Source organism: Conger conger, chromosome 3, assembly GCF_963514075.1.
Source record: "Conger conger chromosome 3, fConCon1.1, whole genome shotgun sequence".
Classification (NCBI taxonomy): Eukaryota; Metazoa; Chordata; class Actinopteri; order Anguilliformes; family Congridae; genus Conger; species Conger conger.
The window spans coordinates 45969368-45994805 of NC_083762.1; the positions used below are offsets into that span (position 1 = coordinate 45969368).

At 40.0% G+C, this 25438-nt stretch overlaps 1 protein-coding gene across 1 annotated transcript in view; it reads right to left on the reverse strand.

Annotated features, from left to right (window-relative positions):
- The window catches only part of LOC133124811 (plasma membrane ascorbate-dependent reductase CYBRD1), a 28847-nt gene extending 16091 nt beyond the window's left edge, over window positions 1–12756 (reverse strand). Inside the window, exon 1 of the mRNA XM_061236314.1 lies at window positions 12555–12756. Coding sequence (XP_061092298.1) covers window positions 12555–12747 — 193 coding nt within the window. The 5' untranslated portion in view covers window positions 12748–12756. The remainder of the gene's footprint in view (window positions 1–12554) is intronic.
- Between the last annotated feature and the right edge of the window lie 12682 nt (window positions 12757–25438).

Genomic DNA, 25438 nt, shown 5'->3' on the forward strand with positions numbered 1-25438 from the left:
GTGAAAAAATTAGGACACCCCGTTAAATATTCAGTTATTCATTAAGAAACGATCACATATCGATGTCTAATCTTGTTTTTATTTATCTCTGGAAAAGAAAGTGATCTAATTGCAGGTAAACAACAAAAATTTACCTTGTTTTACTACAAAACAAAAGACATCAACATAAATGCATATTCTAACTGAAGAAAAAGTTAGGACACCCTACCCCTAATACCTAGTGTTACCCCCTTTGGCTGAAATGCTTCTTGTAACCATCTACCAGTCTCTGACATCGGTCTGAGGAGAGTTTGCCCCACTCCTCAACGCAGAATTCTTTAACCTGTGAGATGTTTGAGGGGTTTCTTGCATGTACAGCCCATTTCAAGTCACCCCACAGCATCTCAATGGGATTAAGATCTGGGCTTTGACTGGGCCTTTCCAGGACTCTCCACTTCTTAGTTTTCAGCCAGTCCTTGGTGGATTTACAGGTATGTTTTGGGTCATTGTCATGTTGCAGGGTCCAGTTCCGCTTCAGCTTACAGATTTTTTTACAAGCTTTGTACAAGATTTGTTCCTCAAGCACCTGCTGGTACACTGTAGAATTCATGATAGATTCTATGATGGTGAGCTGGCCAGGTCCTGCTGCAGCAAAGCATCCCCAAACCATGACACTTCCACCTCCATGCTTCACAGTTGGTATGAGGTTCTTTTCCTGGCACGCTGTATTTGGTGTGCACCAAACATGTCCTCTGTTCTGGTGTCCAAATAATTCAATTTTAGACTCATCTGTCCAAAGAACATTATTCCAGAAGTCCTGGTCTTTGTCCATGTTCTCTCTGGCAAACTTCAGTCTGGCCTTAATGTTTCTCTTGGAGAGTAAAAGTTTCCTCCTTGCACACCTCCCATGAAAGTTAAACTTGTACAGTCTCTTTCTGATTGTAGAGGCATGCACTTTCACATCAACAGTCGCCAGAGCCTGCTGTAGGTCCTGCGATGACATTTTGGGGGTTTTGGAGACTTCTTTTAGCATCTGCTCTCGGGGTGAACTTGCTTGGATGGCCAGACCTGGGCATGTTGGCAGTAGTTTTTAATGTCCTCCACTTTTCCTATTATCCGGACAGTGGAATGGCTGATTTCAAAATCTTTTGAGATCTTTTTACATCCCTTACCAGACTCATAAGCTGCTACAATCTTCTTTCTGAAGGCCTCAGACAGGTCTTTCGATCTCACCATGGTGTTCACTCTCACGTCAACAGTCAGGAGCACACCAAACTAAATGTCTGAGGTTTAAATAGGGCAAGCCTCCTTCAAAATGCTGAGTAACAATGTTCTAATCATGTGCACCTGATGTGACACACCTGTGTGTGATTTCAGCCATTTTAGGTGGGAAAAAATGTGGGGGTGTCCTAAATTATTCCTCACCAGAAATTATTTTATTACATTTTACAGAAAGTTTTAAAAAGGATTTTCTTCAGTTTTACTTGTTTAATTATATTACTTGAATCTCTCAGTTTTGTTAAAATTGATATTAAACATCCATATGTCTAAAAATGTTTAAAAAACACAATTTTCCATAGGGTGTCCTAATTTTTTCACATGACTGTATATCACTGTGGAGACAGGACCTTTTCCATTTTCTCTCTGCCACCTGCAGTTTGGTTCAGTCAGCTCGTAGAGCATCAGAAACCCAAGGGAGATAAGAGAGAGGACATGCGGGTTGTAGCAGCATTGCCAGGAGACAGTCGAGAAAAAGACTCCACAGATGGTTGGGAGAAGTGGACTGCAGACGAGAGGGTGGAGGTAGACAGGTGGCGTAGGTTGTGCCGACAGGTGACAGTGGATGGTGGGAGGGATGGATGAGTGTTAGAGGAGAGTAGAAGAGAAAAAGATATGAAGGATGTCCATCTCATCCAAGAAGCTCCTGGAGGGTGATAAACAATAATGAAGAGTTTACATGGGAAAGTAACAGAAACTGCATGCAATTCCAAAGAGGAGAAGGATGAGGAGAAGACACTAGATCTCCATGGGGATGAGATTAGGAGACCTGTGCCGCTTCCTCTGCCAGTGGGGAGTGTGGGGAAAAGAATAGACAGAGGAAAGGGCTGTGTTCTCTTGTGAGAGCCACATTTCTGTTCAAGCAAGAAAGTCAAGGTTGAGGTGGGAGGCATAGGCCAATATGAAGTCTGCTTTCTGGATGGCGGACTGGCAGTTCCAGAGATATTCCGGCCATGTTGGCGGGAAGCAAACCTCCTACCTAACTGGGACCTGGGGAGAGGAGAGATGACAGGAATGGGAAGGAAACACATGGAGGATAATTGGGTGGAAAAGAGGAATCCTACACAGTGAAGTGAGGGCAGACAGCAAAAACAAAAATAAAATATTTGACCAAAATGTAGGGATTATTTCCAGAATAAAAAGGTTGTGAAACGTTACTACATGGACAGTGATGGAAATAAACTCTCAGGCTCTATATTGAAAACCGAGAAAGCTACTGAGCAAAAACAAAAAAGAATTTGGCCCATATATTTGGCAATATAACAGGGATTTATTCTTAAAAGAATATCAAAGGTGACTACATTAAAATGGTCATAAATAACTCCAAGTGTCGCTCTGATGCTCTTAGTCAATAGACAGATGATAAGTAACCAGGGATCAGCAACAAGGACAGCAGCTTTGCAAGAAAAACTCAACACAATGAACAGAGCCCCACACTGAATCAAAGTCCTGTGCTGCTACAGCTGCAACAGTCTCCCTTGGAAAAGAGATGAATCAGCTGGATTTTGAGGGGCTGACTATACAAGGGTCAATATTTGGTTGAAATTGATACAAAAGGTTTTTCAATGGATTCTGGTACCATTGGGCATGAAAATGACCCCTTTCCGGAAGCCAGACTTTACTAGATTTTTTGTACGTTTTTAAGCATGGTACGAAGAGGTACCAAAATCAATTGAAAAACCTTTTGTATCTATTTCTTCGGGTTAGGTGGTTATTTTTTGTATGCTGACCCGACTACTAATCTGCACCTCATCATTCCTCTGCATGAAACTGACAGCAGAGTATTGTGCACATAATTATTTTTCCATGCTAACAAGCCTTAAGTGAGACTGATTCACAAGCCCACAAAAGTCCTCACTTGCCCTGATAGGGAGAGTCACCACTTCCAAAGACACAGCCTCTCACTGTCTTTTCACCAGGGACATGAAGCAATTCAATTCATCACTCTCCCCCATAATTTAAGTGCACTTGTGTTTTCAAGCAATTACAAAGTGTGTAATTGCCCAAAAAATGTACCTATTGCCGAACATCTGAATGGTATGAAAAAAATCTACTTTAACTCAGGACTCTATGATGATGATGAAAACTGGAAAAGCTAAATATGAAAAAATATGTAAAACTGGTTGCATATTTGCCCATAATATTGGGATTTATTTTCCCAAAATGAAAGGTTGTGAAAGGTGACTGAATGGTCACAGATGAAAATAAACATGATCCCTGGGCTCTATCATGAAAATTGAAAACATTATTGAGAAGAAACTGAAAAACATTGGCCCAGGTTGCATATTTGGCCATAATGTTGGGATTATTTCCCAAAAATAAAGGTTATGAAAGGTTTCTGCATGGACACAGATGAAAATGAACTCAACTCCAGGACTCTATGATGACAATTGGAAAAGCTATTGAGAAGAAACTGAAAAACATGGGCCCAGGTTGCATTTTCGGACATTACGTTGGGATACTTTCCCAAAATGTGGTTGTGAAAGGTGACTGCATGGGCACAGAAGCTAAACTTGATCCACCAGGGCTCTATCATGAAAATTGTAAAAGCTATTGCAACATGAAAAAGAAAATGGCTTACAAATGGATTATGTGTGTGCCAGAGACGTTCACAAGTCAAGAAATGCAAGTCCAAGACAAGTCTCAAGTCTCTGAGCTAGAGTCCAAGTCAAGTCTCAAGTCTCTGAGCTAAAGTCCGAGTCAAGTCTCAAGTTTCCAGAATGGTGCAGCCTAAACAACAGCACACCTATAGAAATCCATCACGATTCCTATGCTAATTTAAAAAATAGAATGGTTATTTATTTTATAACTCTGTGTTACTCATGTGATTCATAATGTAAGCATTACCATGGGCTGTAATATAAGACGATTGTCAATAACAAAATAGGGGCCGGGTAATCCTGGACTAAATGCATCTTTGTATGGATAATATGCATCTGCGACTAATAATAACTTTATTTGTAAACAAAGTTAGTGTTGAAATTTGAACCACATTGCAGTATGTTTATTAATATACTTTTTCATTTTTAAATGAACGGTAACTTAATCATTTTTTAAAAATCTAAAGAGGCTAGATATTGTTTATGCAAGAAATCGGGAGCTATGATTTTGGCATTACATCTACATTATGCTACAGGAAAACCTCCAATCCTAAGGAATGCCATTGCACTATTGCATAGTAAAATTACCAATCTTTTCAAAACTGCATCCAGTACTTGCCAAACTCGGCTTCTACGGTAGCTTTTAATGTTAACGTCGATTACAAACAAGCTCTCTCGAAAATACAGTTCATATTTTAACAATGTCCACGCAACTGGTACATAACGTCACCTAACATGACATTCAAAATCACTTGCTGTCCTGCTTGCATATCGGTCTTAAAGACCATTCTGAAAGGTTTTTAAAATAGTGTAACCTTTGATCAAGCTCCAGACCAAAATTCGGTTACATGGCCGTTTTTACTGAAAACGCAGCTGCTTGAGTGAACTGCATTGACAATGAAATGCTTTTCAAGCCAACCTGAAAAAGTTTGTTTTAACGTTACTGTGCCTTACGCTCGTGGTTATCTAGCTTGCATAGCTTTTCAAGATCAACCATTTGAAGTGCAAGTCAACATCCCTACAACTTGGCAGTCAACAAAATAAGAAAATATGCGCTTCTGTTATGGTGATTAAACGGTGGCACAAACATTAACGGCGGTGGGATCCGATCCGGCGCTGGTAAACTAACTGACTTACCTTTCGAAATGAGTTTTAAAATGTCTTTAGAAATTTGACGTTTGAAATTTGAAATTTCATTTGTAGGCCACTGAATAAAAAAAAATGACTTTCAGATTTTAAAGCAAAAAACAGGTTCTTATTACGTTATTACGTTCGATGGTCCCTAGATCTCCCGTTTGCTGAATGTCTGAATGTTGAATTTCAATCGAACTTCACTTTTCATGAAGATAAACATGTTATAGTACTTATGGTGAAAAATCCTACTTAGTCATTTTAACCCGAGACGCTGATATGCTTGTTTCTCCTAGCTAGCTGTGTAAGCTGACTCTGCCATCTTGTGGCAGGGTCATTCCGTGAAAAATCAACCAGAAGTGTGAAAGTTGACCACTCCAATTTTGCTCCCCATTTCATGGCACCATAACGTTTGGGACACATGGATTCACAGGTGTTTGTAATTGCTCAGATGTGTTTTATTGCCTCGTTGATGCAGGTATAAGAGAGCTCTCAGCACCTAATCTTTCCTATGGTGTTTCGAATACCTGTGGAAACTATTATTGTTGTTCATGAACATGAGGACCAAAGTTGTGCCAATGAAAGTCAAAGAACCTATTATGAGATTCAGAAGTATAAAATGGTTAGAGACATCAACCAAACCTTAGGCTTACCAAAATCAACTGTTTGGAACATAATTAAAAATAAAGAGAGCACTGGTGAGCTTACTAATCACAAATGGACTGGCAAGCCAAGGAAGACCTGATGACAGAAGAATTCTCTCCATAATAAAAAACATCCCGAAACACTCTTCAGGAGTCAGGTATGGATTTGTCAATGACCACTGTCCGTAGAAGGCCTCACAAACAGAAATATAGAGGCTATAATGACCAGGCCAAAGAGCAACCACAGTTCTGGAAAAAGGACTTGTGGATAGATGAGACAAAGATTAACTTATCAAGGTCGTGGCAAGAGCCATGTATGGAGTTGAAAAAGTGCTCACGCGGGCCACCAAATAATGTAGGTGCTTTACACTATACGAAATAGTGAGGATGACTATTTGAAACGTATATGTCTTAGTCCACGGGCTGTACAAATTGTATGGGATATGCCCCAACATGTGTCGATTGGAAAGATTCATACAAACAAAGTTTTGTGTTGTGTGTGGCACCAATTAAGGTTATGTAGCAGTATAACTGCAAAAAGTAATCAGTCTCATAAAATGACTGTCAGAAATATCTAACCACAAATTTTGTATTTTAACTAATAATTAAAGTAACCAATATTAATGATTGAACATACAGATAACCTGAAGGTTGGAAGTTCATCGAAAGAGAGGAAGAGAGGGCTGGAGAAAGTTTATTGCTGCTGGCGTTACAGTATTGGCTTGACAGTAACTAGATCCCATGCGGAAGTATCCTGTGGAATCATGGGGAGTGTGGTCCCTACATCTGGTAGGTAAAACATGGTGGTGGGGGTGTTACGGTCTGGTCATGTATGGCTGCCAAAGGTACTGGCTCAATTCTTGAGTGGCCAATTCAATCACCCGATCTGAACCCAATTGAGCATGCCTTTCATATGCTGAAGAGAAAATGGTCCAAGGACCAGGTGCGAACATAAAGGGGACACAGACTGTGAGGTAACCGCTAGTTAAGTTAATAAAGTGCTAAATAAGGAACTAAATAAGGAAAATGTTCACTGGCAAACTGGCAACATAAAGCTACCCTGAAGGAAGGGAGTGAGATTAAAAAAAAACTGAGGAACGACCAAGTAACCCTGTGCCTTGTGCTCCTCTAGTAATCCCAGGAGCGCACATCTGATGCAAGGAACAACAGGTCGGTAAAGCGACTGCCTAAATCTTACAATCCTACACAAAGCACTGAGTTAAGTAGAATGATCTACCTGACATGTAGCCCTACACTAACTGACATGTAGCAGTGTTCATTTGTGGCAATATAGCCCTACCCACAGTGTTCATTGTGGCTTAAGGAGTGCAGTGTTCTGATAAATGCAACCCTAACTTTGTAAATAACAGAAAAGAGACAGTGAAAGGAACTGCACAAAGCCGACTCCACCTTCCATTCTACTATTGGCGAGGAAGCGATTAACACAAGCTCTACTAATAGTGACAGAACAGTTACCCGTATATGTGGCTTTATGAATAACAGAGAAGTGACAAAACAAATCTAGACCAAATAAAGCACTTGCCTCCAGCTCTTCTTATAGTGACAGAGCTACTAAACCAAGGCAGGCACAGAAAGCACACATGTTGCTGCTGCACCATCATGCAGAAAAATCCAGCAAAAACCCTGAATAACTAAAGACTGACGAAAGACATTCACCAGCCGACTCCAGGTCTACTAACACCGAATGAGCTGATAAGCCGAGGAGAGAGAGAATTTCAGCAAGAGAGATCAAACTGCTGAAAATAATGTCAGGCAGCAAGTCTCTGACCTAGGAACCTGACCAACATGTCAAGAGGTTCCCAAAACCCTATGCTAGCATATAATCCTATAATCCTATTGCTAAGAAGGTTCCTGAAATCCTTTTCATTCTAAAAGCATTCCAGCATTGACTCCCTCTTTAAGGGCTTTGTGAATGACAGAACAATAATCATTCCACAGTCAACCGTTTCAACAGTCACAGTTTCAAACTGATTAAAACGTCAAATTCCAGTATCAACGGAATTTCTCATATAATTAGGCCTATTATACCTAACATAAAGTTTTGTATTAATTGGAAAATGTCTACCTTACCATATAGTTGGTTGAACATCCATTACTTTTTGGTCATGTTCTGGACAGATTCAACTTTGGCATTGTATAATTTCTGAATAAATTATATTTTTGACTTAATTTTGCTTGTGGCTATTCTTAAATAAATATCTACTAGACTTAGAAGTTTTGGAAGTCTGATGGGGTGCTGATGTAGTAAGCCATCAAATATTTTTTTTTACATGGCGAAGCTGCATGATTTTTTCTTTGTTGGATTTTTTCCCTTTTTTCTCACAATTTGGTAGCCAATTGTACCCCGTCTAATTCAATTAGAGCTAGTGTTAGATACACCGCCCACATTCCGTCCCTCGGCGGCCCTACGAGAGCGACACGCCTTCTTCAAGCCGTCTCGCCACATGCTGGTAACCGTGATTCCGAGGCGCCCGAGGTGCTTTTTTGTGCGGCGATCTACTAACCCTGCCAAGTCCCTCCCCCTGGAGCAGCGAGCCAATTATGCTGCTCCATGTGAGCCGGCCAAACTTGGCTTTTTGGCAGGACCGAGAATCGAACCCCGGTCCCCGGTGTGCAACTGCAGCGAACTGCAACCGCAAGTCTGCTGCATCTTAGCCTGTTGCGCCACCGCGGCCCCTGATTTTGCATTTTTTAATGACCATAACTTTTTGTCTGTATCATGAAAATCGGACTTCATAATCAGAAAATAGACAGGCAAATCTGTCTATGATGGAAGGCAATTCTGTCTGATGCTTCAGCACAAACCCCAATTTCCACTGAAGAGTGACTTTGTGGGTACCACCCCCCATTTTTTAAGAGCCAATATCTATAGAATGACTAATTGAATGGGGCTAATGTTTTGGATGTTCTTTAGTTGAAGCAAAATTAGCGTGGTCAACTCCCTCACCTCTGGTTGATATTTCAAGGAATGAACCGACAGCTTTCTGTATCTTCGTACATATGGTGCAAGCCATCTTGCACATGCATGTTTTAAGAAGGAAAGTCAGGCACGGATCATAGAAAACCCTTGTTGCCCGGTTCTCATGGGTCCACCAAAAATATATGCATTATTCCAGTTTTTGCCAATTTATTGACGGTTCCTAACCAAACACCCCAGCCACTGGCAATGCTGAAGGGTTCTTTGCGTGCCCGTCATCGGAGTAGGCTACTAAAGCCGGGTGATGCCTGGTTTATACTTTCTGCATAGATGGATGCACATTATTTTGATGACATCAAATCGCAACAAACATGCGTTTGGAGAATTTATACTCTATTATAGTGTGCACAAACAGCAGGAGACGGGTGGACCCTCACACAGGGGCGTCTGTAGATGTGACATCATTTTGGCCGTGCGGACCTTCACATCGCTTGCAAATGCGTCAAGTATAAATGAAGCTTTATGTGCAGTGGACATACGCATGCAAATACACTTAAATACATCTTCACAGAACTGGAAACTGGGGGGTTCTTGTCTTTACATTCCCTTCATCTTATATATGTGGCCAGGCAATGTGATTTCATCCATGCTAAGACAGGTTTGTCTGAGTCAAAGAGGGAGGGGGGGGGAATTAAGGTTTATCTTCATGAGGTCGCTTCTGTTAGATGCAAGCAATGTAGCCCTCTAAGCAGTACAAATATTATTAATAAAGCTTAAGTCTCATTCACATTCTGCTCCAGGCTACTACTGCATGGGATCATCTGTATGCAAAACTATTTTAAATTGTGTGGTTGCTGTTTGGGTTCTCTATGAGATCACTTATGCAGAATACAAATGAACACAGCAGATAAAACACAAAATTATTTCAGCAATGTAATTCGCCATGACTGAAACTATGAAGCACAATAAAAGATGAAAGGTGCGACTGCAAAAAAATACAGTCTAACTTCAGCTTAGGCTAGAACCAGCTAGTTACCATATATTGAAGTAACAATATATAGTTTGCTAGGCTTTCTGTTATGTCCGTTCAGAGACCCAAGCGCAGACCAAGGGATAATCAAGAATCGTATTTATTTCAGTCCAAGTGTCAAAAGTCAGGTAATCTCAAAAACACAGTTCGAATCGAGCTGCAAAAAGAATGGCAAATAAACAGTCCAAAGTCAAAAATCCGGAAGCAAGAAATGCAAAACTGGTAAGGCAAGTGGGAAGTCAAAAACGCAAAGCGAAGATCAAAACCAAAAACTTGGAAAAATGACAAATTAAAAGGAAAAAGCAAACTCGGAGTTGGGCAAAGGTGTGTCTCAGGAATCTCAATAACAGGCTTACACAGAATCAGCACTGAAATGATGATCGACGTTCTGACAAAGTTACTAGCAGAGACTGGGGTTTAAATACATGAGGGGAAATGACATATTAGGCGGGGTACAGGAGTGAGGAGGGCTTAACAAATAAACAACAGGTGAAGAACATCATTGGGTAATGATACAATAACAAGGGAGAAACAAAAACGCACACTGAATACACAAAGACCCACACGTAAAACATACGGCTCCGGATTAGGGAGTGAACAATTGCACAGAGTTAGGAGACGTAGTGATAGCGGGAGGTGTGAACACTTCGCTGAATCAAAGAAAGTCATCAGTGATAGAATAGAGAGGCGGAGTTACAGAGCAGAATCGAAACTGGAGATAAAGTTAGTAAGTTAGTTAAGTGATTAAATCTAAATTGCCCAAAACTAGTGACTGTAAGTTAATTAGTTAGACAGAAAGTTAGTGCGTTAATATAATTAGGACTGTACAAGATCTATTTAAGTTGTGATTAGTAAGTTAGTGCTATGCAACATGAACTAGCGAAAAAGCAGGTAGTAAGAAAACGCGAGGCTGAGAAGGAATCGTGCAGCACGTAGACAGGGGAGTGACTCAGGCTCAGAAACATACAGACACAGACATCACAGGGGAGACGGATGCAATACTATGAATGAATGACCAGATATGAAAAAATTTAAAATAATAAATTACAAGAATAACGAATATAACTACCAGACAGATTTACAGGAGCATTACACTTTCATAAAACAACACCGCATTATTTTGCCTGTGGATTTGGCATTTCCAAAACACATGCTGAGACTGTTACGCTTCAGCAAAAACTGTTCTTGATATTTTATGGCCAAAAAGGTTGATGCTTTTCAACAAATTTGCTATATTTAAGTCTAAATAGAGGACATCCTTTGGGGACTTACAAGGAATCTCTCATCTCTTGAGCCTCTCGAATATTCTCGAATTAAAATTTCTGAGGAAGACCATGAAAACACCTTGACTCCACAATAGAGGGCATTTTCATTGTCGTGACATCATTTTATATCAGTGAGCATCTAAATACATTCTCAAAATATTGTATTATTATTCAGTATGTTTATTAATAAGGAGCAAGCCTGCTTTTGAATAATAAATAGCATCTGTAACTTTGATTTAGTAATAATTCTGACTCTTTGAAAACAAACGTATCTTTTAGAAGACACCAGCATTATGCCTGTTGTCGAAAGGGTTCAAGAATGGTTATTTTGGGTATGCCATTTTAAAGCTTGTGTTAAGAAAGGGGGTGATACTTCAGTGGTTAAACTCTATCGGAAATGTGAACGGTTTGACTTCAAACATTTTGTAGATTGCAACCTTGGACCCCCCCGAGGGGTCGTTTGTTACCACGGGTGAGGCTAGTTGTTACAGTTGTCTAAAAATTAGGGAAATTAGGGAAAGTTTGGGAAATTAATTAATACAATTTAAATTAATTGTATATGTATTCAGGTACTTGTTTCCTCATTCAAATGTTAAAGATTGCTTAATACGAGACACAACCGGTTGTTTTTATTCAAATTACTTTTTACATTGTAGTTCAGTTCACAGGAGCACCTCAGTCATGCTGGATCCCTCCATATTGGGGTGTGCAATATGATTTACAGCAGGCTAGCTTGTTTCTTGTCAGGCGAAAACATTGCGTAACAATGGATCCTGTGTCACAACAGACCCCGATCCCCCCTACCTTGGGCCAGCTGCCTCAGGAGGAAATCCCTATTGATTTCTTAACAGAGACATGGAATAAAGCATTCAAAAGGCCGAAATGCCTCCACAAACGCACATCTAGTGGATTGCTTGTTTTGACATCCAAGCTTACCTAAAGCTTCAGAACAGGAAGGAAATATTTGTTCATGGAAGTATTGACGACATTCTTGTTGTTTGAAGGTTACCATCCCTGTCCATAGTGCGAAGCACGCATCACTTTGTATTGGGAAGGAAACAAGACGTTCATCTTGTTGATCGTTTCTAAATGTAGTTAGCCTGCTTTCTTTTTGTTATGTGACGTAGGACGTTATGTTACACGGCACAGGCATTTAAACGAATTCACGAATGAGACTTAAAATGATATATTTATGTTTATTTGAAAACAAAGATTCGACATTAAATTCGGAAAAATAGAACGATATTCATATAGCTATATATATATATATATATATATATATATATATATATATATATATATATATATATATATTTTTTTTTTTTTTTTAAATGCTAGTCCGACCAATCGAAACGCTGATCTATACGCTACCCAGTTCCTACGTGTGCGCTAATCCATGCATAGAGAATTAATAGCGTTACAACGTTTTCACTGCCTGCATTAGATTGATGGACATTGAGACGCATCTCTAGCTATTTTATGTGGGTATACGGTAAATCCCTCTCATAAGAGGCAGGTATACGACGTATTCGCATATACGTACCACTACACTCTACTAACGCAACGTAACAGAACCATTACGTGGCAGTACAGTTATATCAAAGTTACTTGCTAGTTATAGCTATGATAATATATGATGCAAAACGTCAGTCGCAGTTTTCAAAACACAGACAGAGGTAGGTATCTCACCGATTCCCTGTATGAAAATAAATCCAGTTACAATCAAAACTGGGTGCCAGTTGAATTCGGCCAGTCCTCCGTCCCATGCCAGACCTTCTTTAAAATACAGTACCCACTGCAGAACAAAAACAATTGAGACGAAGCCGACGGACACGACAGCGACAAGTAAAAACAGGAACTGTCTGTAATTCTTCATTGCCATCTCTGCAAGTCGATAAAACTCAACTACGTTTAGCGGAAGGTGAGGCGAACTTCCTTTGGGAGAATAAAGTGCAAACAAGGAATTTCAAGAGTGTACGCTGGGGACTGTGTTGCGTGTTTGCTGGTTTGGAATTATAGCCGTGTCAACGTTTTAATTGTGTCTCAAATTGCACACTTGTGTACTCATAAGTGCCTACTTATAAGCTGAATACAAATGCACCAACAAGTCAATCAATTTGAGTGCAAGAACATAACATTTAACTACGGTCATGCCATCCGCACTTCGAAAAACGTCGGTCATGCTATCTGCATTTAAACTTTTTGTGCGCACCTACATTGCGGTTTACGGTAAATCGTGTTTCGATGAGGTACACATGACTGCGGTCACCATATATTCAGCCCCTCCCGCCGAGACGAAATGGATGACGGAAATTAATGTTGTGAGAATTTGTTGCGCAAGGGAGGACAATACACGGTGTACACACAAATAGGAGCAATGCTGATGCAGAACCAGGGGGCCAGGGTTTGCCATTCTCTGAGAAGCTCGCAAGTTCCAGTGGTTAATTGAGGTATTGCAGTTTTGTAAGGCTCTGGTGCCAAAAAGCTTTTATGTTTTTATTTTGTATTCATCAAAAAAAGAATGTGTTATATTCAACATTTGTACAAAACCATGTGTAAAAAGAAAGAGGTAAAGAAAAAAAAGATACATAATAAGACATATACAGTGCTCAGCGAAAATGAGTACACCCCCTTCGAAAAGTAACATTTTAAACAATATCTCAATGAACACAAAAACAATTTCCAAAATGTTGACAAGACTAAGTTTTATTTAACATCTGTTTAACTTATAACATGAAAGTAAGGTTAATAATATAACTTAGAGAACAAAATTTTCAGTTTTACTCAAATTAGGGTGATGCAAAAATGAATACACCCCACTGAAAGTCTCTGGAGCAAAGCTCAATTTTAGACTACAAATGTCTAATTTAACAATAATCAACCACAGGTGAGTCTAATTATTCATTACACAGGTGTCCAGCAGACTGTTGACTATAAAAGGGTGTTACTTCCCTTCCCATTTCATGTTGTTAGCAATGGCACCACATGGAAGAGAAATGTCGAGAGACCTGAGAAAGAAAATAATTTCTTTACACCGCAAAGGTGAAGGCTACAAGAAGATCAGCAAAGCTTTACTTATCAGTCAGAATACTATGGCAAAAGTGATACAAAAATTTAAAAAAGATGGAACTGCAACCATCTCACAGAGATGTCCAGGCCGTCCATGGAAGTTACCACCTCAACAGCAGCGTCTTCTGATGAGAAGGGTCGAAGAAAATCGGCATGCATGTTCACTGCCGTTATCTAAGGAAGTAGAAAGCCAAACTGGGGTGACTATTTCTCGTGACACAATACGGCGTACACTGCAGAGGAATGGCATGCGTGGGTGCCGTCCACAAAGGAAGCCTCTCCTAAAGCCCAGGCACAAAACTGCCTAGAGTTTGCCAGGGCCCATGCTGACAAAGATGAAGACTACTGGGACTCTATACTCTGGAGTGATGAGACCAAGATAAATGTTTTTGGAACTCAAAACCTCAAACTGTATGGCGTCGCAAAGGTGAGTGTAGAAGGCATTTGACTAATTATTTCTAGTAGGTTATTTTAGTTGTATAGTTTGATTATCTTTGGGCACTAGGGGGCACACCTTAAGCACTATAGGAGATGCTGTAATTGGTTAACCAAATGCACCCGGTGGAGACACACTTTAATCAGGCAATATAGGTAGTGCTGGTGAAGGGGGGAGGTATGCATGTGGCTGGGAGAACATATGGTTTTTACCAGCAGCAGACAAAGCCAGCAGCAGCAGAATACAATACATGTATGTTTGTTCATATGGATTATTTTGGAGTAAACAACCAAAAAAGGCGAACTGGTGTCGAGGACCCGGCCCTAGGCCCCCCTGATGAGAGATTGACGGGGGATGGGTTCAGAAGGAATGCATTGTTAACCCCTCGCACACGCCATCGAGGTGGTAGTAAGAACGCCCGTAAGAAGAAAAATATGTGGTTCACAGATAATGAGCAGCCATACTTGTCAGTAGAGGAGTCTGAAGTCGGGGGACTTAGATTTAGGGTTTTAAGGAGCAAGGTTAAAGTTCTGACTGAGAATACCCCAACCCTACAGGGGAGGGGCACAATGCCTGGCTAAAGAAAAAAAATAAGGAAAATGGAAAGGATGTCAATACCGAAAGAATATTAAGAGGCTTTAAGGGCCTTCCTGATTATAGCACAAATAATTTATCAGATAGATTCAAAGGACTAGAAAGAATAGAAGAGTTGGAGGATGATTTACACTCAGCTATTGGCTGGATGTCCTTTGTAGATTCCTTAAGGCGCCGCGGAGAGGGGCACCTGAAGAGTGTGTTGAGATGGTGGAGGGCACTAACTTCTGGCTTGTATGAAGTCAAAGTTTGGAGAGAGTCCAAGGAGAGATTATGACAGGGAGACAAATACCAGTGATGAATAGGTTCATTAAAAAATTACATAAGAGCTAGTGTTTTTCCACTCGTATATTAAGACGGTGGAAATTCCCAAACCGGAGGGGCACATGAAATAAAATATTGGGGAAATTTCTTTTGAGGTATGAGAAAATGACAATTGTAAAAACAAAAATAATGAATATGGTCATTAAAAAACAAGTTACATAAGAGATAAATGTCTTCCCGCTTGAAATATTGGGGACATCTCTTATCAAAAAGGTAAACTTTTGTATGCAAAAAAGATATATAAGGAATAAGCTTTTAGACCTTAGGATAGGATCTTAGAATTTTGCCTCACAAGATATCTACGAGCTGTTGAAGAGAGAGCAACACAAGACAGCTGTAGTCAAGCTGGAGTGCCGCGCTCCCTCTGCACGCCACTCCAGGATATGGATATGGAGAGAGGAGTGACGTACGCGGTGCGGACTCAGCTGAAGAAAGAGCCACGCAGAACAACTATAACCAAGCTGGAGTGGTAATTATAATCTATATTACTTGTAGAAGTAGGAAAGGTAACACATTATAAGTTTCCTTTTATTTTAATATCTTTTATTTCTTATTAAGGTACTATATAAGGTAGAAAAATGTAGAGAAGTTATCATAGTTAGATAAATATAATATTCTAGGAATAGTTTCTTTTTAAATGTCAAGAAGGGGGAGCTATAGGATAAGGCTAAGGCCAAAGAGGATGGATATTGGAGGGGTACCTTGATTTTTAAACATCATGGTGGAAAGGTAAATTAGAAAGAGCTAGAGGGGTATATGTAACTTGCATGTGATTAGCAAACTGCAAAAGATGATATGTACACTGTAATCTGTATAACTCTATTCTTTTGATTGATTATAATAAAGTATATCTTACTATAATCATATGTGATAAAGATTCTTTAGAGGAATACATTGAATACAGGACATCGAATATCAGATTTGCATCACACCCTTCACCTCGAGACTGGGCTGGAAGTTCAGTAGAACTTACCAGGGCTCCAGGACGTTCGGAGTACTTGAGTTCGTCCCCGAGACACCTCCTCGTGGGGTACTGCTCGTGGGAACGTGAGGTCTGAGCTCGGCAAGGGGTCCATGGCTCACGACACTGGTTTGGAACTGACTTTATTGCTGCGTACAACCTGTTTTCGACCATGTGCATCAAATGGCATAAAAGGAAGTAAGACAGTCAAACAGAGTGCCACAACAAAAGTAAAAACCATTCCTATATTGATTGGATAATATTGCTATGGACTAAAAGGAACGCCAAGAAACTGAGATTCGTTGGATTCATAAGGATTTCATCTGGACGATTTATTGGACAGTTCTCTTGGAGCGTAATATCAAGGATTTAATTTGTTTGACGCGCAACACAGCCAGCCACACCCAAGCACAGCCAAAGCATATCGCTGCAAAGACCCACCAAGGAGAAGTGACACAGTAGGTGCGAACATTGACATTAAAGCTGTATTGGAAACGGCTGAGCTATTGAAGTTGATGGTCGTGTTTGTTACTGCGTATGTTGTATTTTGGTGGTGTTGATGTGGTGAAACGAATTGTGCCGCGGTTTGTCTCTATTGGGGAGACCGGCTGAGTTGACGTGTGATTTGTTTGCGCTGTATGTCGCGGGCAGTTTGAAGTGTGCCGCGGTTTGTCTCTATTGGGGAGACTGGCTGCGTTTACATATGATTTGTTTGCGCTGTAAGCCACGGGCTGTTGTGCGCTGTTTTGATTGCGCAGTGCGCTCATTGTATTGTGTGTTGTGTATCCCACAAAATGTCTGACGTCACTAGGGAATCCCAGAAAGTGCCTGACGTCACTGAGCCAGAGACTGATGTTGCTCTACAGCCTGAAAAAAAAGAAAGAAAATTAACTGCCAAGGGTTTGGCTTTATATGTGGAAAGGTGTCAGGCCATAAGAAATGCTAAATACAAGCAAGCTACCCAGTGTATGGAGAAACTTGATGTGCTTATGAACTCTATTGACAATATAACTGAAGTACAATCTGAGCTGGCCAGTTTGAATAAGTGCTTTGAAGAGGTCAATGATAAGCAAGAATCCTTACTGAGCTTACCCCTGCCTGAGGAGGAAATGGCTAAGCAAAAGCAATGGCTTGCAACGAAAAGAACTAGGTACTATGGGTTTATTGATGATGTGAAAGGCTGGCTCTCTGATAACATGAAGGATGTACAACGCAACACCAAAGAACAATCTGATTGCCACATTCAAGCTGACTTGGAGGAGGAAGTCAAACCTAATGACAGTATTTCTAATGTCTCAGTATCACATGTCTCTACAACATCCTCTGCACGCATCAAAGCTCAAGCTGAGGAGGCAGCTCTTATGGAGCGTGTTGCTGCTTTAAAGGAAATGCATCTAATAGAGGCACAACAAGAACAATTGAGGAGAAAAAAGGAACAATTAGCATTGGATACTGAGTTGGCAGCAGCCAATGCCAAAATCAATGTGTTGGAGAACAATTCATCACGGAACAGTTCAAGAGTGTCAGATGGAATGAACTCTTATTTTGAAAGGACCTGTCATGAACAAACCCAAGCCAGGAGGAGTCTCAATCCCGATGCAATCACTTACCAACCCACAAGGAGGCGTTATCCTGATACAACCACCGACAATCTTGAAAAAACGGATTATAACACGAGGGGAAATGTGTCTATAGCCCCACCACTGGTTGTCCGTCCAAAGGAAAGGACAGAGAGAGAAACCTCAAAATCAGAAAGAGCCAATACCAAGACTCAAGTGTCAATTACAACCTATGACACTCAGCCGTTGCCCAGGGTTCAAACCCAATCACAGAGAAACTCCTTGGAGAATACTTATTCTCAACCTCCAGTGATAAGTGATGTGAGTCAGAATAATATTGTCAGTATCATGCAAAGGCGAAATTACATTACCTCTTTACTGGTTCAACAGAACCTTGCTTCTGCTCTTCCAGCAAGACACATTCCTGTGTTTGATGGAGATCCCCTTCAATACCATGCTTTCATGCGAGCATTTGAAAATGGAATAGAGGAGAAAACTAAAAACTTTGGTGATTGCTTGCACTTTCTTGAACAATACACCAGGGGTCAGCCAAAGGAGATAGTGCACAGCTGCCAACATCTGCCTCCTGAACAGGAATATCAAAGAGCTAAGAATCTTCTTAAAGAGCACTTTGGTAATGAACAGAAAATCGCCTCTGCCTATATGGATAAAGCCTTCAGTTGGATACCTATCAAAGGTGAAGATGTCAAGGCATTACAGGCATTTTCTCTCTTTCTTTGTGGGTGTTGTAATGCTACAAAACAAATCCTGTATATGAGTTGGACATGCCATCCAACATGAGAAACATGGTCCTAAAGTTACCCTATAAACTTAGGGAGAAGTACTGCCTGTGACCTGCAAGAGCGACGGGGTCAGAGAGCAATGTTTAATGATTTGGTTGGATTTATTGAAAGGCAAGTCAAAATTGTTTCAGATCCACTGTTTGGCAACATTCAGGACACCCAACTCGCTTCCTCAAATAAGAGCCGGATTCCAAGTCAGATAAAGGATCTGAGAGGGCACAAAGGAAGCAGTTTTGCAACAAATGAAGGCCAAATCAGAATGGATGGAGAAGAAAGCACACTCCTCCACTGCTCCTACTTACCATGGCTGTTTGTTCTGCCAAAAAAGCGGTCACTTACTGGACAAGTGCACACAGTATAAAGGAAAATTGCACATAGAAAAGATTAACTTCATTAAGGAGAAGGGAATCTGTTTCGGCTGCCTAAAGTTGGGCCCCATTAGCAAGAACTGTAAGAATCGGTTAAGTTGTGATGTGTGTAGCCAAAAGCACCCGGGAATTCTCCACATTGAACATAAGGATAAAGGAGCGTCCTCAGAACAAACAGAAAAGCCCAAGGAACCAGCAGTCAGCAATGCAACTGCTGCATCTCAGACATGTGGTCATATTGGGGCCGGTTGTGAGGATGATTGTGTCTTTTCCATTGTACCAGTCCAAGTTAAGAGCAAAAATGGTGATAAAATATTACAAACCTATGCTTTTTTGGACCCTGGCAGTTCTGGTACATTCTGCACAGATAGCCTGGTACAACGGTTGAACATCAAGAAACGAATAACTAATATTCTGTTGCGAACTATGGGGCAGGAAAAGGCAATTGCTACCTATGCAATATCTGGTTTGGAAGTGTCTGGATTGGACAACAATGACTTTATTGACTTGCCTGATGTTTTCACCCAAAGGTGCATGCCTGTATCCAAGCTCCACATTCCCAGGGAAAATGATGTCAATCAATGGCCATATTTGAGTGGTCTCAAACTCCAAAAAATTGACTCTGACATTGACCTTCTCATTGGAATGAATGCTCCAAAAATCCTAGAACCATGGGAAGTCATTAATAGTCAGGAAGATGGGCCTTATGCCGTGAGAACCAAAGTGGGGTGGGTTCTTAATGGTCCACTTCGAGGTGGCAATGACAGCCGCAGCAAGAGTGGCTGCTCCATTATAACCACCAATCGAATCTCTATCATACACATAGAAGAAATGATGGTTCAGAAGTATAACCAAGACTTCAGTGAGAAGCTGAGATGTCCAGAGAGGACATTAAGTTCATGAATATTGTGCGCAGCTCCTCAATGTTGAAAGATGGTCATTACTCCTTCGACTTACCTTTCAGGAATGAAAATCCCATCTTGCCAAACAATCGCTGCATTGCAGAACAGCGCCTCGTGAGCCTGAAGAGGAAGTTTGAAAAAAATGAAAGATTTCGAGAGGAATACACATCTTTTCTCAGTGATGTAATTGGTAAGGCTATGCTGAGATTGTGCCGGAGAACCAACTGAATCAGAGCGACGGTAAAGTCTGGTATGTTCCGCATCACGGAGTATATCACCCTAGGAAAGGAAAGTTAAGAGTCGTGTTTGACTGTGGAGCAGTGTACAAGGGGACCTCACTTAACTGCCAACTTCTACAGGGTCCGAATCTCACAAACTCACTCATTGGAGTCCTAATTAGATTCCGGCAGGAACCCATTGCGTTGATGGCTGACATCCAGGCCATGTTCCATCAGGTCAAAGTCTCAGACAAAGACATCAACTTTCTTCGCTTTCTGTGGAAAAGAAGAAGAAGAAAAAAAAAAAAAAAAAAGGAAAGAGGCTCATGGATGCTGGGGAGAGACAAAGGTGGTTGAAAGCAAAAAGGAGCCTCACTCCAGGAGGCATTGTCATCATTGCAGATGCTACAGCCCCAAGAGGCTCATGGATGGGAAGGGTTTTGGAAGCTAAACCCGATGCTAAAGGCCTAGTGCGCACTGTACGGCTGCAAACAAAAACCAGTATACTGGAAAGGCCTGTAACCAAGTTATGTTTGCTGTTGGAGGCAACGGATTAAGACTAATGAGCAAAACTTTACCTTGCAAGGACAAGTGGTAATAACACCTACAAAGAAGATGCAGTCAAGCTTACATACCACTTCAGAATGTTTGCATGTATGTTGTTATTTTTTTGTGTCGGCTTCTTTAGAAATGTATTTTGTAATTGTGTTTATATTTTGCACAATTAGGGGCCGGAGTGTAGAAGCCATTTGACTAATTATTTCTAGTAGGTTATTTTAGTTGTATAGTTTGATTATCTTTGGACACTAGGGGGCACACCTTAAGCACTATAGGAGATGCTTAAGGTGTGCAAATGGCATAAAAGGAAGTAAGACAGTCAAACAGAGTGCCACAACAGTGAGGAATACAAAGAAAAATGCATGGTGCCTACAGTGAAACATGGTGGTGGCAGTGTCTTTATGTGGGGTTGCATGAGTGCTGCTGGTGTCGGGGAGCTGCATTTCATTCATGGCATCATGAATTCACAGATGTATTGCTCTATACTGTGAAAGAGAAGATGCTACCATCACTCCGTGCCCTTGGTCGTCATGCACTTTTCCAACATGACAATGATCCTAAACACACATCTAAGGCCACTGTTGGATTTCTGAAGAAGAACAGGGTGAAAGTGATTCAGTGGCCAAGTATGTGTCCTGATCTGAACCCAATTGAACACCTGTGGGGAATTCTGAAGAGACATGTTGAGCATCACTCTCCATCCAGCATCCAGTCTGTAAAAGAGGTCATTCTTGAAGAATGGAAAAAGATCAATGTAGCAAAATGTTGTCAACTTGTTCATTCCATGCCTAGAAGACTTGGTGCTGTCATTAAAAATCATGGGGGCCATACAAAGTACTAGATGTAGTAGTTTTTGTTGTGGGGTGTACTCATTTTGCATCGCCCTTATTTGAATAAAACTGAAAAATGTGGAATCTAAGTTATATTATTAACCTTACTTTCATGTTATAAGTTAAACAGATGTTATATTAAACTTGGTCTTGTCAACATTTTGGAAATAGTTTTTGTGTTCATTGAGATATTGTTTAAAATGTTACTTTTCAAAGGGGGTGCACTCATTTGCGCTGAGCACTGTATAAATCTACATAAAGATTTTGAATATAGTAAAAGCAGTTATAGTTTTAATAGCTTTTTGTTTGATAGAGTGTCGTAGTGAATCAATGTATTGTTCGAGTTCTCTATTAAAGGCAATGAAGCATGGTTTTTTTACCTGTGAATTTACATTTATGGATATGGAATTTAGCCATTGTAATGACAAGATTAATTATGTATACAGAAGTATTTTTCTGTACATTATATTCTAACAGTCCAAACAGTACATTTCTCCAAAGTAAAGAAAAATTAATATCAATATTTTCAATCATGAAATGCAAAGGTTTTGCCAAAAATTCCTCACAGTAGGGCAATGCCAAAATAAATGCACAACAGTTTCCGGACATTCATGACAGAAACAACTGTTTACATCAATCTCTTTTTTAAACCTTCTTACAATGTAGCCTTTAGCTGGGTAGAATTTATGAATTAGTTTAAAAGAAACTTCCTTTATTTTGTTAGTGATTAAACATTGATTAGGTAGAAGCTCTTCCATGTCATATCATCCACAAATTGATTCTAGAATGAAATTACATACAGTAAAGTAATAATGTCTCTTTGGAATAGAGTTCTTATAGATTTGTGGTTCTTACCAGCGTTATTGAGAAAACAAATATTTCCTATGGGAGTGTATATTGGAGATAGCAAGGGCAATTGTCGGATATTAAGCCTTGGCTGGGATTTAAACAGCATACAGACTCCACCGGTATACTCTACTGGTATATTATATTCTGATAAAAATTATACTCTTGATAATTGAAAAGAAAACCCTCCCTATTAAATAACTGATCTACTATATAACATTATTATGAAACCAATATTCCAAGAAGAGAGACTTATGTTTATATAAAATGTCCTTGTTATTCCATATGTGATAGTTATGAGGTGAGAAATTATGTTTGTAGATGACAAGAAGGCCTGTCGATGAAAGGCAGACAATTTAGCCAACAAATGTGTTCTATACTGTATCAGCATAATTTACAGCCGAATCAAGTCCCACCCCCCAATTCCCATAGAGATCCATTAAAATGCAAAGAGTTATAGTATCACTTGTAGGACAACCTGAGAACAAGATATCCAGACTCTGGTGATGCTAACAGGTCACAGACATCAGGAAGTCATGGTATGCAATGGATATGCAACCAAATACAAAACATGACATTATGTTCATTTGGCTCAAACATTGAAATGTGGGGCTATGTATAAAAAGTGCTGTAATTACTACATGGTGCAACCAAACTGTATAAAAACATGGTCTAATAAAATATGAGAATCTGCACTTTGACCACATATGAATAGCTTGATTACAAACAGTGTAAATAAAACATTAATCAAAAAGGGCAAGGTGTGTCTAAACTTTTGACTGGTACTGTATCTAGATTATGTTGCAAGTGAGCTAGTTACAATTTTCCTCCTCTAATAAAATATCTGGGTTTTTTTGTGATAACCTGGTAAGCCCAATTACTATATTTGCTTCTTCCTCTCTTCTGGATTTGGCTAATTGGAGTTCCCAATTACTTCCAAATTGTTTTTCTTCTCTAGCTTTAGACCAAAAGTATAATATAAGTTCTTCTTTTTTTAACTTCATCAATTAGTAATAAAGATCTATTGAGTTTCCAATATACTGCTTGAGCAGAATTGAGTAGAATAAAACTAAGGGTGGTTAGTATTATCTTAATATATATGGCCTTATGATCTGTAAGAGGAGTGGGCCATATATCCACATCAATATAAGCACCAATTTTGAATTATTATTATTATTATTATGAAGCAAAATAGACTGAACAGCTTATTATAAATAAAGTTGGCTGTATTTCTTCACTTTTGGGCAGTAATAGGTCATTACAAAATTTTCCCTTAATAATTAGAAATCAGTGGTAATATACATTACATTATTGGCATTTGGCAGCTGCTCTTATCCAGAGCGACATACAGTTGATTAGACTAAGCAGGAGACAATCCCCCCTGGAGCAATGTAGGGTTAAGGGCCTTGCGCAAGGGCACAAACGGCTGTGTGGATGTTATTGTGGCTACACCGGGAATTGAACCTCCGACCTTGCAGGTCCCAGTCATGTACCTTAACCACTATGCTACAGGCCGCCCACAATATTAAATTAGATAAAGGAAGTCTTTCTTAATAATAGGCTGTATACATCCTAAACATTCAAAACTTAAATTGAGCCTGAGAAGTAAAAAAAATATATAATAAAATCAAACCTGTGCACATTTCCCTTATAAGCCTAATAGTGCTTAAGAGTACATTTCTGAACCATTTATGAATCCTCTTCCTCCCACAAAGAACTTGAGAATAATACTGCAGGGCCCAGCATCGTCTTGGCACCCCCTGCTGACTCGATGAGCAATGTCTATGGCATCAGGAATATTTTCCCTCCCAGAAGGAAGTACCTTTGGGCATATAGGCCTATTGATCACATCAGCGCACACGTTCTCCTTCTCAAGTTCTGGTGCGCCATAAAGTCTTAAATTCCATCGCCTACCATAACTTTCCAAGTCAGAAACTCTATTCATGCATTTTCCTCACTTTTCTCAAATAGTTTTTCAACAGAGAATTGTCTGTTTAATGTCTTTTATTTCTACACGGACAGCATCCACCATTTTCTCACTTGCATCACTTCTGGAGTTAATAAGTTTCGACAGGCTGCTAATGGCATCATCAGATTGTAAAGCACTATCAGTATAGGCATGCGAGATTATAGGTTTTTTGGCAACTGGGGGCTTACTTGGAATTACAGTTAATGAAGGAAACTGTTCTTCATTCTCTGTTTGCAAGTTGCAGTCCATCCTAATGTCGTTCATAGTTGTGCTTGGTAGCCTGGATGCTACTTTCCCCCTCCTTGCTCAGTTCCATCGGTCTTTTTTGAAGGGGCTTCGGCATTTTTTGCGGTTCAAATTTAATTTTACAACCAAATGTATTAAGAATATTATTACAATAATTTATGTTGGCTAACTTTGATCAGTTGCTGTCAAAATTGCTTTTTAAAAAAATGTAGTGCCGAGAGCTCGAAAACATTTTGACTAGTTGCGTCGCCATCTTGCGCGACCCCCGCCAAAAAGCAAAGTTCCCAATTGAAGTTCAAAACTACAAATTTACCCTGGCCAAAATATATTCTTTTGGACCATACTTTTGAATTCTACATTTTGAAGACTGAAGTAATTACTCTCCAGTGACCGATTCCTTTTCTGAACTATACAGGAGAAGCATCTGCAAAAATGTTCCTAGTTGTAATATTTCTGTCTTAATGAATAAAAAATAAATAGGCCAACATAAATAAAAAATAAATTTACATACAATAATACCCTACATTAGACTATCCATCCTTCCATCCATTATCTTAACCCACTTATCCTGAACAGGGTCACAGGGGGGCTGGAGCCTATCCCAGCATACATTGGGCGAAAGGCAGGAATACACCCTGGACAGGTCACCAGTCCATCGCAGGGCACGCACACCATTCACTCACACACTCATACCCAATTTAGACTCTCCAATCAGCCTAACCTGCATGTCTTTGGACCGTGGGAGGAAACCGGAATACCTGGAGGAAACCCACGTACATTAGACTAATCAACAGATTATTATTTTATTTTTTTATGCATGGATTATTTAGCTATTGACTACCTGCTCAATGCACTCAGAAAGCACAAAAAGTTGTGAGGTTATTTCGATG